The 17,027-nt window shown below is 43.1% G+C and overlaps 1 protein-coding gene across 4 annotated transcripts in view; it reads left to right on the top strand.

The window, feature by feature from the left end:
* The window catches only part of khsrp (KH-type splicing regulatory protein), a 53,755-nt gene extending 38,155 nt beyond the window's left edge, over positions 1-15,600 (top strand). For 2 of the 4 annotated variants that reach the window (XM_056279634.1, XM_056279633.1), the window contains exons 15-18: positions 6,572-6,660; positions 13,724-13,921; positions 14,361-14,533; positions 14,639-15,600. In XM_056279634.1, the coding sequence (XP_056135609.1) occupies positions 6,572-6,660; positions 13,724-13,921; positions 14,361-14,533; positions 14,639-14,647 (469 nt within the window). In that variant the 3' untranslated portion in view covers positions 14,648-15,600. Of the gene's footprint in view, positions 1-6,571; positions 6,661-13,723; positions 13,937-14,360; positions 14,534-14,638 lie in introns of all 4 variants that reach the window. The other 2 variants (XM_056279632.1, XM_056279631.1) reach the window with 1 other exon arrangement.
* The last annotated feature ends 1,427 nt before the right edge of the window (positions 15,601-17,027 follow it).

Raw genomic sequence — 17,027 nt, 5'->3', positions numbered from 1 at the left:
TTCTATCTCATCTCATCTCATCTTCAGCTGCTTTTCCGGGGTTGGGTCGCGGTGGCAGCAAGTTAAGTAGGGCACTCCAGGCGTCCCTCTCCCCAGCAATGCCCTCCAGCTCCTCCTGGGGGATCCCAAGGCATTCCCAAGCCAGATTGGTCATGTAGTCCCTCAAGTGATTTCTGGGTCTACCCCGGGGTCTCCTCCCAGTTGGCTGTGCCCGGTAAACCTCCAAAGGAAGGCGCCCAGGAGGCATCCTAATCAGATGCCCGAACCATCTCAACTGGCTCCTTTCGATGCGAAGGAGCAGCAGCTCCACTCCAAGCTCCCTCCGGATGTCCGAGTTCCTCACCCTATCTCTAAGGCTGAGCCCAGACACCCTACGGAGGAAACTAATTTCAGTTGCTTGTATCCACGATCTCACCCTTTCAGTCACTACCCGAAGCTTATGACCATAGGTGAGGATTGCAACGAAGATTGACTTGTAAATTGAGAGCTTTGCATTCCGGCTCAGCTCCTTCTTCGCCACAGTGGTCCGGTACAACGTCCGCATTACTATTGATGCTGCACCAATCCGCCTGTCAATCTCCCGCTCCATCCTACCCTCACTCATGAACAAGACCCCGAAATACTTGAACTCCTTCACTTGAGGCAGCAATTCCTCCCCAACCCGGAGGGAGCAATCCACCCTTTTCCGGTGGAGAACCATGGCCTCAGACTTGGAGGTGCTGACTCTCATCCCAGCTATTTCTCACTCAGCTGCAAACTGCTCCAGTGCGCGCCGGAGGTCGCATTCTGATGAAGCCAACAAAACCACATCATCTGCAAAGTGCAGAGATGCAATTCTGAGGTTCCCAAAACGGACACACTCCTCACCGTGGCTGCGCTTTGAGATCCTGTCCATGAATATCACAAAACACACTTCTATCATGAGTTAAATTACCCCTTTTCAGCTCTTCCATGTTTACATTGCATATTTAATAAATTATCAATGAAACAACCCATAACAGTCTTGTATTTTACTATAACTACTAGTGACTATAAACATTGCATTGATTATACATGGAATCGACTGAACATATAGCTTGGTAGCCTTTTTACATCAAACTACACAAAACGTTTTTTATACCAAATAATGAATTACAATTGTAGATAATGATAAAAGATCACATTACATACCAACGATGCTACAAATGGCATGAGATGTGTGCAGACGTTTGCTGATGGAAAAAGGTATCCTAAAAAATAAGACTTGAGTAATCAGTCCCAAAGGCCATTCATTCCTCCTAAGTTGGTCGTCCTTGAGATGCACAATGCTTCCAGGCTGAAAGTTGGACTGGGAAGACTGCCACTTCCTTTGTGACTGAAGTGAAGAAAGATATCGCTTCTTCTATTTATCCCAGAAGGTTTGAGCCAGATGCTGGACTTGTCGCCACTTGGACTTGTGGAGGTCTTTGACCCAGTCACCAACTGGGGCAGAAGGAAGACTCACTTTGTGAATGAGGAGAGTTGCTGGTGTAAAGATGTATTGACTGTGGCGGGCTTGTGATCACCTCCCAAGCAGACGTTACCAACTATCATCCATCCCAGGTCAAGTTTCTGGGCGTAGGAAGCATCGTGAGGGCCATTCACCTGCCTGCGCATTTTATGAACAGTAATGATGTCTCGCCCGAGGAGAAGCATGATGGGAGTATTTGGTTCGAGCTCTGGGATGAGGTGAGCCACTGACTTCAGGTGAGGGTGGTTAGATGCAGCGTTGGTTGTTGGAATCTCCGATCTGTTGTTAGGGATGTCATTGCATTCCAAGAGGCTTGGCACGGGAAGACAGACTTTTCCATCCACTGATTCAATTTGGTAGCCTAAGGCTCTTCTCCCCATGGTCTCTGTTACTCCAGAGCAGGTCCAGAGAGAAAATGGAGAGGTGGGGCCTTGGACATTGAAGGCATTGAAGAACTCAGAATGAGCTAAGGATCTATTGCTATGCTCATCGAGGATTGCATAGACCTTCATTGCTCTATCACGATGGCCGGTGGGGTAGAGCTTAACGAGGCAGATCTTAGAGCACAATCTGTCACTCTGATCGCCACCACAGACTTCGGTGCAGTGAGTTGTGACTTCAAAAGATGGTGTAATGTCTTGCTCCCCACCATGCTGTGTAGAGAGGCATGGCTCCTGGGTCAACAGTGCTGGTCCAGGGTGGAGGGCAGAGATATGCTTCTCACTCCCACACTCAAGACATGTTGTAGACTTACATGTCTGTGAAGATATCGCTTCTTCCATCAATCCCAGAAGGTTTGAACCAGATGCTGGACTTGTCGCCACTTGGGGAACTGTGGTCTCTTCAACTCCTTTGGTTGTAGACTTACAGTTCTTAGCCATGTGTTGTGTAGAAGTGCAACATTTAAAGCAAATTCCGTTCTCCTTCAGGAATGCTTTGCGTTCCTCTAATGGCTTCTCGCATAAAGCCTGGCACTTACTGAGTAGATGGGGCTTTTTATGGATGGGTCACTGTCTATCGGTATCTTCAGCTTGAAGATCATCTCTGTCTGAGGCAAGAGGAGCTGTAGGAAGTAATATGTTTTGTGGACTGAGATTTCCTTCTGTCTGCTTAGTCTCCATGGAGTCTTGTCTGCTTTTGGAGGAACAGCCACTTGGCCAGTGAAGTTAAAGCTCAGATTGTTCCTTATTTTAGCCTGTTCTCTGACGAAGTCAACAAAAACTTCCAAGGGGGGGAATGAGACATGGTGCTGTTGTTTGTAGCTGGATCTGTGATACAGCTACTTCTCTTGTAGGCTGAGTGGCAACTTTTGGACTTAAGGATTTATTTCCTGTGATGTATCGAGGTATTGAAAGCCTGGAAGGTCTCCATCTGCCTTAGCTGCCTCCAGTTCCATGAGGAGATCACTTAACTCGTGGAGTTTCTAATAATCTCCTGTTGGAGATTTTTCGGGAGCTATCAATATGTCAGAAAAGTGCGTCTTCAATTACTTTGGGGGCCCCGTAACATGCGTCCAGTCTATCCCATACCATCCTGAGTCCCCGATCTGGGAAGTTAACATGGACTGCCCTGATCCATTTGGCATGCTCACCTGACTCTTTCCCCAGCCACTTGACAAGCAAATCCATTTCCTCACTGGATGTCAAATCTAGGCCACTGACCACATTCTGAAAGGACCATTTCCAGGCTCTGTAGCTATGTGGTTGGTCATTGAAATAGATCAAACATGTGGTGACCAGCTCACGGCGAGCAAAATATCTGACGAAGTCAGTCATGCTAGATTGGTCATGGTGAGGGTAGTGAGGTGCATGACTGGGCACAGAGGAACGTGGGGAACTGTGGTCTCTGGACCTTGCTCTGTATGTGCGATGATAATCTTGCATGTTCTCAAGTAGAGAGGCATATCTGCACTGAGCTGTGGCTTTTGAGCTGCTACTCTGTTTGGTGCTGTAGAGCAAAGTTCAGCGTCGGTTTGGCCACTGTCTGCCTTGAGGTGTGGGTTTTGGATAGAGAATAGTGACACTGGCTCTGTGTGTAGCTGCCTGATCTCATCTTGAGAGGGTAGATGCAGTGCTGGTGCTAACTGTATTTTATTTTGCTCTTTGGCCTGTTCAGTGACGTATTCTCTGGTCCCCCTACAAGGTCAAGGGGGGTTGCCTCGAGTTGAAGCTTGCAGCTACTTCGATCACTGCCTTCAACGGCTGCCTCTAAGGCTTCTGCTTCAGCCACAGCTGCGGCAATTTCTCTCTAATGCCAACATATCAATTGTTGCCTCTAATTGTGCTTTTTCTACTTTTAGCACCATTTCCTTCTTTGCATAAGGTAAGGCGGGCCTTGGCTGCCTCTGCTTTAGCACGAGCCATGGCAGCAGCAGCCCCAGTGGAAGAACCACTTGAGTGTTTAGAAGAACATGAAGCATAGGATCTAGTATTTAGTGTGGGATCTTTCTTTTCTGTGTCTAGCGTATACTGTGTTATGTTCTGCGCTGAAGCTGTTGTTTCACTATGCCACCCTTGTTTTATACTGACAACTTGGCAGTAAGTTATAAACACCTTCTGTTCATCAAAACTCTGGAGACAGAATCCATTGTCCACAGGTTTATTGAATAGCAAAATGGTGAAACTGAGAACAGATGGAAAAAAAAAAAAACTATGTTTACTGTAAATACCCTGTAAATACACCGCAAACACACTTCTATCATGGGTTAAATTACCCCTTTTCAACTTACATGTTTACATTGCATATTTAATAAACTATCTATGAAATGACCCATAACAGTCTTATTTGAATATGGTGTCAATCGTTGTATTTTACTATAACTCCTAGTGACTAGAAACATAGCATTGGTTATACATGGAATCAACCGAACATAGCTTGGTAGCCTTTTTACATCAAACTACACAAAACGTTTTTTTATACCAAATAATGAATTACAATTGTAGATAATGATAAAAGATCACATTACATACCAATGGTGCTACAAAAGGCATAAGATGTGCGCAGATGTTGGCTGATGGAAAAAGGTATCCTAAAAAAAATAAAATTTTAAATTTTAAAAAATTGCTGTTCTTTCTGCAATGTGTATTCACTTCCTGACTAAAGTCACATGGGAGGCTAACTTACTGTGTTTCTTAAAGGAACCACTACCTGTTGCAGAAAACAATTGAAATGACTTAGAAAAATGTCATTAACTAAACTACTGTAACAGAACAGTACCCTTTCCTTTTCCAGTCATATAAACAATGTCTCCCGGATTGCCTTTTTCCATCTGCGAAACTGCTCCGGACTATGCCTTGCTTTAACACAACAGTCCCTGGAAGGTTTAGTCAATGCTTTGGTCACATCATACATTGACCACTGCAATGCGATCCTGGCAGGTATCCCCAACAAACTTATTCACCTACTTCAACTAATCCCGAATTCTGCAGCATTGATTATTACATGTTCTAAGTCCACTGACCATGTCTCTCCCTTTGCTGATTCAATTACACTGGCTTCTTGTGTTTTGCAGGTTAATTTTGAAATTTTATTAACATTCAAAGCTCTACATAATCTATCCCCCGCTTATCTCACAGACCTCCTTCAGACTTAACACTCCTTCTCGCTCCCGGCCGTCTTGATCAGCAGGTCTGTTAGCACTACCAGCCGTCAACCTCAGTACAATGAGTGACAGGGCTTTCTCCTATGCTGTACCCAAACTCTGGAACTCCATTCCCAGTCACATCTGCTTATTGGCCTCCATTACAGAATTCAAAATTGCTCTGAAAACCCACCTTTTTAAACTAGCTTACTCACTTTAACAGCAGTAACAGCATCAAATTCATCTTCTTTTTTTTTCAACTCATGCTGATATATGCTCTGTTGCTTATTGTGTGTTTTATTGTTGATTGCACTAATGTTTTTTACTGCGTTGTTTTATTGTATTTGATGTAAGTTGACCTTGAGTGTCATGAAAGGTACTTTTTAAATAAAATTCAATTTTCCGAACCGCTTATCCTGCTCTCAGGGTCGCAGGGATGCTGGAGCCTATCCCAGCAGTCATTGGGCAGCAGGCGGGGAGACACCCTAGACAGGCCACCAGACTATCACACAGGGCCCACACACACACATTCACACCTAGGAACAATTTTAGTATGGCCGATTCACCTGACCTACATGTCTTTGGACTGTGGGAGGAAACAGGAGCCCCCGGAGTAAACCCACGCAGACACTGGGAGAACATGCAAACTCCACACAGGATGACCCGGGATGGCCCCCAAGGTTGGACTACCCCAGGGCTCTAACCCAGGACTTCCTTGCTGTGAGGCAACTGCTCTAACCACTGTGCCAACGTGCCGCCCCCTATAAATAACATTTTTATTATTATTATTATTATAAACCTCAGATATGTTTACCATATTGCCTATGTGTTTGGAAACGTGTTTCCAAGCGAGGGCTTTCTTCCCGAAGTCTATACAATCGTGAACTTGTGTTGTACAATTCAGTGAGTTCTGACACAATATTAACTTTTCCTCTGTTTTGTCTCCCATGCCTGCCTGGCTGCCTCATTTCTATTGGCTGCGTGGGTATTCATCACAGGAGCGGTGCTGCGCCCACACTTTGCTCGAAGTAGCTTAAAGTTGTGGCTTGGCACAAGCCATTGGAAATAATGGGTTTCAGAGCTTAGTGGTGCAGTTGTTGCGTTGTGTCTGAAAGCCCCATTACTTTACGCTCAGATTATGTGCCGTTTAACTTGCAAAAGTGGTTTTGGACATGCTCTAAATGCACTCGCACCATGTGCTTTAGACCAGCGTTTCTCAAACCTCTCCTGGAGGACCACTTGTCCTGCATGTTTTAGATCTCTCCCTGCTCCAACACAGCTGATTCAAATGATCAACTCGTTATGAGCTCCCGAAGCTGCCTAATAACAAAACTGATCATTTAAATCAGCTGTGTTTGGAGCAGGGAGAGATCTAAAACATGCAGGACAAGTGGTCCTCCAGGAGAGGTTTGAGAAACGCTGCTTTAGACCATGTGCTATAGATCATTTGAAGAGGGCTCCTTTAATATAATCTCATGAACATGTCCTGTCCCTCTTTACAGCAATGTGCCCCCTGGTGGTCACCAGTATGCACCTCAGAGTTGGGGAAGCTCCTATCAGCAATGGCAAGCACCAGCCCCACATGATGCCAGTGAGTCCACTGTTTATGATATGTCTTTGTGTTCTGTCTTTTTTTGCTGTTATTATTATCTTTTTATTGCATTTTTGCACAGGTTTAAAGACAAAGAGCAAAATGTAAACATGCCTATGAGTTTTACCCTATGAAAACCAAACCCACCAACCACCCACCCAACTGCACCCTAAATTGGAGAAGCAAAACAAGCGGATGGAAAAAAGTGTGTGTGTGTTTGTGTGTGTGTGTGTGTGTGTGTGTGTGTGTATACACACATACTCATACACACATACATGTAAAATAAACAAATAAATGAAATAGAAAATAGAATTAAAAAAATTTAAGGAAGAAGAGGATGGGGGAGGGGGAGAGGAAAACTGGGAGGGAGCTCAGCAATCCTCAGGGTCAGGTAGAACTGTCAAATTATTTATATTGTCCAAGAAGGGTCTCCATGTTTCATTAAAGGATCTCAGGGAGCCTTTAAGGGAGAATCTGATTTTTTCATGCTTGATACATTGTAGAACCTCTTTGATCCCTCGGGCATGAGTGGGAAGTGAACTACACTACCGTTCAAAAGTTTGGGATCACATTGAAATGTCCATATTTTTGAAGGAAAAGCACTGTACTTTTCAATGAAGATAACTTTAAACTAGTCTTAACTTTAAAGAAATACACTCTATACATTGCTAATGTGGTAAATGACTATTCTAGCTGCAAATGTCTGGTTTTTGGTGCAATATCTACATAGGTGTATAGAGGCCCATTTCAAGCAACTATCACTCCAGTGTTCTAATGGTACAATGTGTTTGCTCATTGGCTCAGAAGGCTAATTGATGATTAGAAAACCCTTGTGCAATCATTTTCACACATCTGAAAACAGTTTAGCTCGTTACAGAAGCTACAAAACTGACCTTCCTTTGAGCAGATTGAGTTTCTGGAGCATCACATTTGTGGGGTCAATTAAACGCTCAAAATGGCCAGAAAAAGAGAACTTTCATCTGAAACTCGACAGTCTATTCTTGTTCTTAGAAATGAAGGCTATTCCATGCGAGAAATTGCTAAGAAATTGAAGATTTCCTACACCGGTGTGTACTACTCCCTTCAGAGGACAGCACAAACAGGCTCTAACCAGAGTAGAAAAAGAAGTGGGAGGCCGCGTTGCACAACTGAGCAAGAAGATAAGTACATTAGAGTCTCTAGTTTGAGAAACAGACGCCTCACAGGTCCCCAACTGGCATCTTCATTAAATAGTACCCGCAAAACACCAGTGTCAACATCTACAGTGAAGAGGCGGCTGCGGGATTCTGGGCTTCAGGGCAGAGTGGCAAAGAAAAAGCCATATCTGAGACTGACCAATAAAAGAAAAAGATTAAGATGGGCAAAAGAACACAGACATTGGACAGAGGAAGACTGGAAAAAAGTGTTGTGGACGGATGAATCCAAGTTTGAGGTGTTTGGATCACAAAGAAGAACGTTTGTGAGACGCAGAACAAATGAAAAGATGCTGGAAGAATGCCTGACGCCATCTGTTAAGCATGGTGGAGGTAATGTGATGGTCTGGGGTTGCTTTGGTGCTGGTAAGGTGGGAGATTTGTACAGGGTAAAAGGGATTCTGAATAAGGAAGGCTATCACTCCATTTTGCAACGCCATGCCATACCCAGTGGACAGCGCTTGATTGGAGCCAATTTCATCCTACAACAGGACAATGACCCTAAACACACCTCCAAATTGTGCAAGAACTATTTAGAGCAGAAGCAGGCAGCTGGTATTCTATCGGTAATGGAGTGGCCAGCGCAGTCACCAGATCTGAACCCCATTGAGCTGTTGTGGGAGCAGCTTGACCGTATGGTACGCAAGAAGTGCCCATCCAACCAATCCAACTTGTGGGAGCTGCTTCTGGAAGCGTGGGGTGCAATTTCTCCAGATTACCTCAACAAATTAACAGCTAGAATGCCAAAGGTCTGCAATGCTGTAATTGCTGCAAATGGAGGATTCTTTGACGAAAGCAAAATTTGATGTAAAAAAAATCTTATTTCAAATACAAATCATTATTTCTAACCGTGTCAATGTCTTGACTCTATTTTCTATTCATTTCACAACATATGGTGGTGAATAAGTGTGACTTTTCATGGAAAACACAAAATTGTTTGGGTGATCCCAAACTTTTGAACGGTAGTGTATGTTTCCACTTTAAAAGAATGAGACGACGGGCCAATAAATTTGTGAAAGCCAGGACTTTTTGCAATGGTAAGGGAAAGTTTACTTTGGGTGGAATGCCAAATATTGCTGTAAGTGGGTTAGGATCAATGATCATGTTATAAGCATCCCCCAGAGTTTCAAATATTTTTGTCCGGTAATCTAGTAGCCTGGGACAGGACCAAGTCATATGTATAAGGTTAGCGGGTGAGCGTTTGCATCTATTACAAGTATCACTGACATTGGGGTACATCTTTACTAACCTAGCATTGGTATAGTGGATTCTACGCAGAATCTTTAATTGTAGCAGGCCATGCCTGGCACAAATTGAGGATGAGTGGACACGCTTAAGAATGTGATTCCACCTATCTTCTGGTAGCTCAGTGCCTATGTAAGTCTATCTCCCAGGAGTTTTTTGTTTGGGCAAGAAGGCCTGAGTTTAGTGAGTCAATTAGGCTGTAAATAATAGAGATGATGCATTTCTGCTGTGGATCCAGAGTTGGAAAGGTATCCATTGGTGACTCAGGGTGGCGACTGGGGAAGTGAGGGAACTGTCTTTGTACAAAATGCCTGATTTGAAAAAACGAAATGTGTGGAAATTGGGTAGGCCAAACCGAATGGAGAGTTCAGCAAAAGACATGACTATGCCATTATGGTAAAGATCATCAATGATCTTAATGCCACTGTTAAACCCAGTATGGAATGAATAGTCTTTCAATGAAGGTCCAAATTACAATTATTAAAAACTGGAGCATGAGTAGAGGGCCTATGCAAACCAAAATGTTTTCTGAACTGGGTCCTGATTTTTACTGACTGTGTAACTACTGAATTTGTTCTGAAGGTAATGGGTAGTGGCAATTGGGAGCAAATAACAGCACAATGAAAAGGGAGCAGATAACTGTTGCATGCGGGCCCAAGTAGGAGATTCATCATCTGGATTATGCAGCCAATATAGAATCGTCTGAAAATTACAAGCCCAGCAGTATTGTGTGAAGTTGGGGAGTGCAAGACCCCCCCCCCTTTATTTTTTTGGAGCTGTAATACAGCCTTCCAAATATGGGTGGGCCCGTTACTCCAAATGAAAGAAGAGAGGAGTTTATCCAAGTCAGAAAAAACTTTTTCTTAAGGAGAACTGGAATGTGCTGGAAGAGATACAAGAACTTAGCTAAGATGAACATCTTGACCATACCTACACGACCTGCTAGGGATAGGGGCAGACTAGACCAACGCTGCATATCTGTTTTTACATTTTTTAGTAGGGGGGCAAAATTTTGGGCGAAGATGTCTTTTAAGGATTTCGTAATAAAGATTCCAAGGTATTTCAAGCCAAAGTCTGCCCTTCTGAAAGGGAAGGATGAGAGAAGTCCCTCCCCCAGAGAATTAACTGGTAGCAACTCACTTTTATTGACGTTCAGTTTGTATCCTGAGAGTTTGCCAAATTGATCCAGGATGCGCAACACGGCCGGGAGGGAAGACATCGGATTAGAGATGTACAGCAGTAGATCATCTGCATATAGCGACAATTTGTGGGTCAGGCCTAGCCGGGAAATACCTTCAAACTCCTTCTCCTCGCAGATGGCTAGAGGCTTGATTGCACTGGTGAAGAGCAGCGGCGAAAGCCGTCAGCCTTGTCTAGCGCCACGATGCATGGGGAAAGGGGAAGAATGTATATTGTTTGACTGCACTGAAGCCATAGGGGCAGTATAAAGTAGCCTAATCCATGAAATAAAAGTACCAAAGCCAAATTTATCCAAAACATAAAAAAGGTACCTCCATTCCACCCTGTCAAAGGCCTTCTCAGCATCCAGGAATACCACAACCTCTGGCACGTGTGAGGTGGTTGTATTGAGTATATTAAGAAGTCTTCTGGTGTTATGAAAAGATTGTCTTCCCAACATAAATTCTGATTGATCTGTTGAAATTATTTGGGGAACTGCTTACTGAAGTCATAAAGACAAAATCTTTGCCAGAATTTTGTAGTTGATATTTAAAAGGGAGATAGGTCTGTAGGTACTGTGGAGTAGAGGGTCTTTGCCTTTTTTAATCAGCAGGGTGATTGAGGCTTCCGATAGGGTAGGTGGCAGGCAGCCGTTTTCAAATGCTTCATTATAATTTTTTTTGTATGACTGATGCCAAAGGAGTGATGAATGTCTTTAAAAATTCAGTGGCGAACCCGTCAGGGCTGGGAGATTTACCAGATTGTAATACGTCTATTGCCTCATGTATTTCGTTTATAGGTATGGGGTTGCCCAGTCTTCTAACTAAGTTGTCATTAATTTTTGGAAATCTCATCCAGTCAAGATGCCGGTCCCCCTCAGAAATCGGGGGGAGGTCATAGGTGTATAGCTCAGAATAAAATGCAGCAAACGTGTCATTGATATTAATTGGATCTGAGAAAACCTCCTGCAGGAGATTTAATTATTGGGATTAATCTTGAGGCCGCGGCGGCTCTGGCCTTGTCGCCCATTTCGAAGAAGCGCTGCTTAGATTTAAGCAGTTGAAGTTCTGCTTTATGGGTAGTTAGGAGGGCAAGTTTGGCATGGAGCTGTAAACGTTTTTTATAGTTCAGGGTCAGGGGAAATAGCATAATGACTGTCCAGGCGGTGAAGATCCTGAAGTATCTTCAGCGACCTGGCCTTATCAGCTTTCTTCATTTTCGAGACATATGAAATGGATTGGCCCTGTATCTAGGCTTTGAAGGCTTCCCAGAGACTCCCCCTTGTGACATCGATTGTGTCTTTGGTGTAAAAAAACAACAACAACAAAAAACACTATTTGTGAATTTAAAAACTGTCTAAATGAGTCCTCGGCCAGTAAAGAGGAAGTGGAACGCCATTGCTTAAGGAGAGGGATGGGAGGGTTGAGACTAATATCGACAGAAACAAGGGCATGGTCCGAAATGGCAATGCTATGATATTCACAGGCGGTTATTTTTGAAATTAATCTCAGGGCTTAAAGTATTCCGGCACCGTGCCGGATTTCCGGCGTGCGGCGTTTGGCTGCGGGAGAAAAAAAAAGTCTTATATTTTAAAAAAACTTCTTGATATCATCACCATCACTTTCGAGTTTATGAGTTCGTCTGCCAATGATATGAGAGGAGCACAACTCTCCCGCTCTCAAACTAACATTATTAGCCAATCAGAAGTCTTGAAAAAATGTGCTTCAACCGAGTCCTATGCTGCATAGATGCCTGAGTAGAGAGACGTCACATCGAAGGAGAGTAGGATGGAGAGTAAGTTCATGAATCCTGGGGAAGATGCCCTCCTAGTTGATAAAGGATTAAAAAATAAATGGCGCTGGCCGTGGATAGAAGAGATAGGGAAGGACGGTAAGCCTTTTGGTAGCTGGTGTAAGAAGTTAAGAGAAGCAGGTGCTTGCTTCTGCACTTTGTGCTCGAGAAAGCTAGTATATGCAACTAGTGGGGGAAAAAGTGCTACCACGTCATGAGTTAGACCCCGCTCATAGAGCAGCTGTTCGTGCTCTCCAACACACAACGCGGTTACCGGGAGCAACAACCACAGCTGATGTACCGGCATCAATAACTGACCGTGTGTGTGACTTGAAAATATGCGTGTGCACGTTCATCGCAGAGCACAATCTGTCTTTCCAGCTCGCCCAACCCCTGGCGAATTTATTTAAAAAAAATAATTGAAGACAAAATTGCTTTGACAAAACTGTCAATATCTAATCAGCATGCCAGCTATTTGAACACACATGGCATAACACCAGAGTTTAAAAGACATATTTCAGAAAAGCTAAAAAACGGCATGTTTTCCTTAAATGTCGACGAAGCCACCAACCAGAACATGGACAAAGTCCTCGATGTCCTCGTTCGTTTTACTATTGCCACCTACTGACCTTTCTTGTTATTGCAGTTTCAAAAGGCCCACCATAATCTGCAATCATTCATTTCCATATAATGTTTTGTTTTTGTTTGTTTTTTTTACCCTGCGAATGTGTCCACGCCACAGTGGAATACTGAATACCGAGCTGAATACCGAGAGGTATTCAGCTCACATCTCCAAAACCTCCGGGCTGTAATCCTCGTAAATGAAAACTGGGTTGCCTTGGTATTTAAGTTCCCCTCTTAACCTCCGGGATTCACAGACCACCAGGTTTTTGCTTTGGAATTTGTGAAAACAGATCACGACCGATCTGGGTTTCTCCCCAGGCTTGGGTTTAGTGGTGAGAGCACGGTGCGCCCAGTCCAGCTCACGGAGGGAGTCCAGAACTTTGTCACCAAGTAACTTTACCAGAAGTTCAGAAAAGAAAACCGTTGGCAGGGGCCCCTTGATTGACTCTGGCAGTCCAGTGATGCGGATGTTGTTTCTGCAGCTCCGTCCCTCCAAATCCATCACTTTGGCTTTCAGTTTAGTGTTGTCGCTAGCTAGGTCTGCACACCTCATGTCTAAGGCTTGAGTGCTCTGGCTAATCGTTTCTGCGTTTAGCTCAAGAGAGCCGATACGCTGTTTGCGGTCTGAGACGGTGGTCTGAATTGTCTCCAGCTTTGCTTTAAAGGCTGAAAACGCTGACTTAAATTCAGCTGATATGGTCGCTATGTGGTTTTCGAGCAAAGCAGTCAGAGTGGACATGTTGGTGCTGCTAGCTAGCAAGTCTGCTTTTTTGGTGACGTTATCGTCTTTTTTTGGTTGTTTGCTGGATCTCAAGGCCATGGCTTTGTAAGATACAGGATTAAAAGTGCGCTGTTCATTAGAAGACAAAAAGTAAGCGAAATATTGGGCAAAAAATATTACTTATTAGAGTTAATGTGAGAGCATGGAACAGATGCATCTATTCCATGTTTGTGCGTCACCTGAAGTCCTGTGTTCTGTCTTTGAATTTTTTTTTTCCTTCCTCTATAACTTGTCTGTCTTTTTCCTTCAGATAAGGCAGCAGCAGACCCCAATGCAGCATGGGCAGCATACTATACACAATACTATGGCCAGCAGCCAGCAGGTGCTATGCCAGGTCAGGCTCCAGGAGCCCCAGCAGCAGGGGACCAAAGCCAGCCAGCACAGATGCCTGCAGGGCAACCAGACTACACCAAGGCTTGGGAGGAGTACTACAAGAAGATGGGCATGAGTAACACACACCTTTGTAATGGACTTGGATCACTGTACTTCTCTTATGTTTTGTCTTTTTAAATGGTTTAGAGTCAAGTGAGTAGTTACTAAAATAAATCATGTTCTACTCAGCAACCAATGATTCATATAATCCATAGATTGCATGTTGCATAGCTAATATGCAGCTATCAGTACCACTAGTCTCTTGATGCTGTTTAGCTTAAGTTATTTGTATTATTTTACAGTCTTTAGAAGGTGGAGAAACCCCAATAAGTTAAATTTAACATACACGTGGTATGTTGGCAAAAGCCCAAAATGGAGACGTAGCCTGGTGGAAGATGTCAAGATTTTAGAATAAAGAGTGTGTGTGAGAAGCTATAAATGTGTATTCTGGTGGCAATTTTATTTCTTGGACCTCTTTTTAAATTGCCAATCTGTGTGTTGGTGAATGATTCCAGCACAGCCCGGTGGTGCAGCACCTGCCCCAGTGGCAGCAGGAGGGGCACCTGCAGCTGGAGGCCAGCAGGACTACAGTGCAGCTTGGGCTGAGTACTATAGACAACAGGCTGCCTACTATGGACAGCCAGGACAGGCCCCCGGACAGGCAGCTCCTCCACAGCAGGGACAACAGGTAGCACACACATTAACACACAAACTTGCATGTGGAAAAAGAGAATTGAGCTTATTGCAAAACAAAGACTAACATACAGCACTTCTGTCATTTCTCTCATTTTAGGCCCAGTGAGCTTGACATGTTCTGTCTTCTGATTGGACGGTTTGCTGGTGGACAGTTGGCGGTCTAGACTCAAACCTCTTCTTTTAATGATTTTTTTTTGTTGTTTCTGTAACCATGAAAATCTTTGACTTTGGTCAACACAGGAGATTTACTTGTCAATACAAGTGATCTCCATTCCCTATTAACTCCTTTTTTTATATATATAGATATATATATATATATAATTTCAAAGTTTTTTCGGAGGGGCAGTGATCATCTTTTTGTCCTTTGGTTATTTTGATGAGTTGAGCATAGATAAAAGCACCAAACAATTGCAAGGGTTATCATTTTATGTGTTGTGCCTCTTCGAGGTAATTTGATCAGTACATCTGTCAGTGTCATTTTTTTGGATTAAGTTTATTTTCTTTTCCTTTATGTGAAAAGGAAAATGTATGTCCTCACCAACTTGCACAAGTGTCTGTATAATACATGGATTTAAATGTGAGTAGTTCGCTTTATATTCTGCCCTTAGAAAATAAAGTAAACTTAGTGATATTTTTCACATTACAAAAATTGATGTACATTTTTTTCTGTTTTTTTTTTTCCTTTTAAAAGGCTTTGATGTTTTTTGTTAAACCTCAAATGCTTTAACAACATTCCCAGTGTTTAAGTTACAGGTTTTATCCTCCCTAATTTTCATCCTGCTATTATGAACAGGGTCACTTGTGTCTGTATATAGTGTATGCTACTGGACAGAAAAAGGTTTGTGACAGCTGGCTAAGGTACTAATTGTACACAGTTGTGCGTGTGAGTTAAGTTCTTTGGTCTAACTCTTGGCCCTCCATTTTCTGTTCAACATTACTGTTAAAAGTTGGTTTATCTTGTTCCAATACGTCATTTTAATTGGGTGTTTATTTTTTTACCTATTGTTTTAAATACTAAATGAAAAAATAAATTGCACTAGGTGTGCTGTTTTTATTGTCTGTTGTGTTTCTGAACTTCTTGGCTCCCACATTACCTGAAAATCAGATCAGCTGAGCAACCTTGAATAACAGACATACAGTGGTGCTTGAAAGTTTGTGAACCCTTTAGAATTTTCTATATTTTTGCATAAATATGACCTAAAACATCATCAGATTTTCACACAAGTCCTAAAAGTAGATAAAGAGAACCCAATTAAACAAATTAGACAAAAATATTATACTTAGTCATTTTTTTATTGAGGAAAATGATCCAATATTACATATCTGTGAGTGGCAAAAGTATGTAAACCTTTGCTTTCAGTATCTGGTGTGACCACCCCCCCATGCAGCAATAACTAACTAAACGTTTCTGGTAACTGTTGGATCAGTTCTGCACATCGGCTTGGAGGAATTTTAGCCCATTCTTCCGTACAGAACTGCTTCAACTCAGGGATGTTGGTGGGTTTCCTCACATGAACTTCTCATTTCAGATCTTTCCACAACATTTCGATTGAATTAAGGTCAGGACTTTGACTTGGCCATTCCAAAACATTAACTTTATTCTTCTTTAACCATTCTTTGTTAGAACGACGTGTGTGCTTAGGGTCGTTGTCTTGCTGCATGACCCACCTTCTCTTGAGATTCAGTTCACGGACAGATGTCCTGACATTTTCCTTAAGAATTCGCTGGTATAATTCAGAATTCATTGTTCCATCAGTGATGGCAAGCCGTCCTGGCCCAGATGCAGCAAAACAGGCCCAAACCATGATACTACCACCACCATGTTTCACAGATGGGATAAGGTTCTTATGCTGGAATGTAGTGTTTTCCTTTCTCCAAACATAACGCTTCTCAATTAAACCAAAAAGTTTTATTTTGGTCTCATCTGTCCACAAAACATTTTTCCAATAGCCTTCTGGCTTGTCCACGTGATCTTTAGCAAACTGCAGACAGGCAACAGCGTTCTTTTTGGAGAGCAGCGGCTTTCTCCTTGCAACCCTGCCATGCACACCATTGTTGTTCAGTGTTCTCCTGATGGTTGCCTCATGAACATTAATATTAGCCAATGTGAGAGAGGCCTTTAGTTGCTCAGAAGTTACCCTGGGATCTTTTGTGACCTGGCCGACTATTACACGCCTTGCTCTTGGAGTGATCTTTGATGGTCGACCACTCCTGGGGAGGGTAACAATGGTCTTGAATCTCCTTCATTTGTACACAATCTGTCTGACTGTGGATTGGTGGAGTCCAAACTCTTTAGAGATGGTTTTGTAACCTTTTCCAGCCTAATGAGCATCAACAACACTTTTTCTGAGGTCCTCAGAAATCTCCTTTGGTCTTGCTGTGATACACATCCACAAACATGTGTTGTGAAGATCAGACTTTGCTAGATCCCTGTTCTTTAAATAAAACGGCGCCCACTCACACCTGATTGTCATCCCATTGACTGA

Source organism: Lampris incognitus, chromosome 5, assembly GCF_029633865.1.
Source record: "Lampris incognitus isolate fLamInc1 chromosome 5, fLamInc1.hap2, whole genome shotgun sequence".
Classification (NCBI taxonomy): domain Eukaryota; kingdom Metazoa; phylum Chordata; class Actinopteri; order Lampriformes; family Lampridae; genus Lampris; species Lampris incognitus.
Note: the sequence above shows the minus strand (reverse complement) of the source record. Positions and strands in the feature narration are given on the sequence as shown.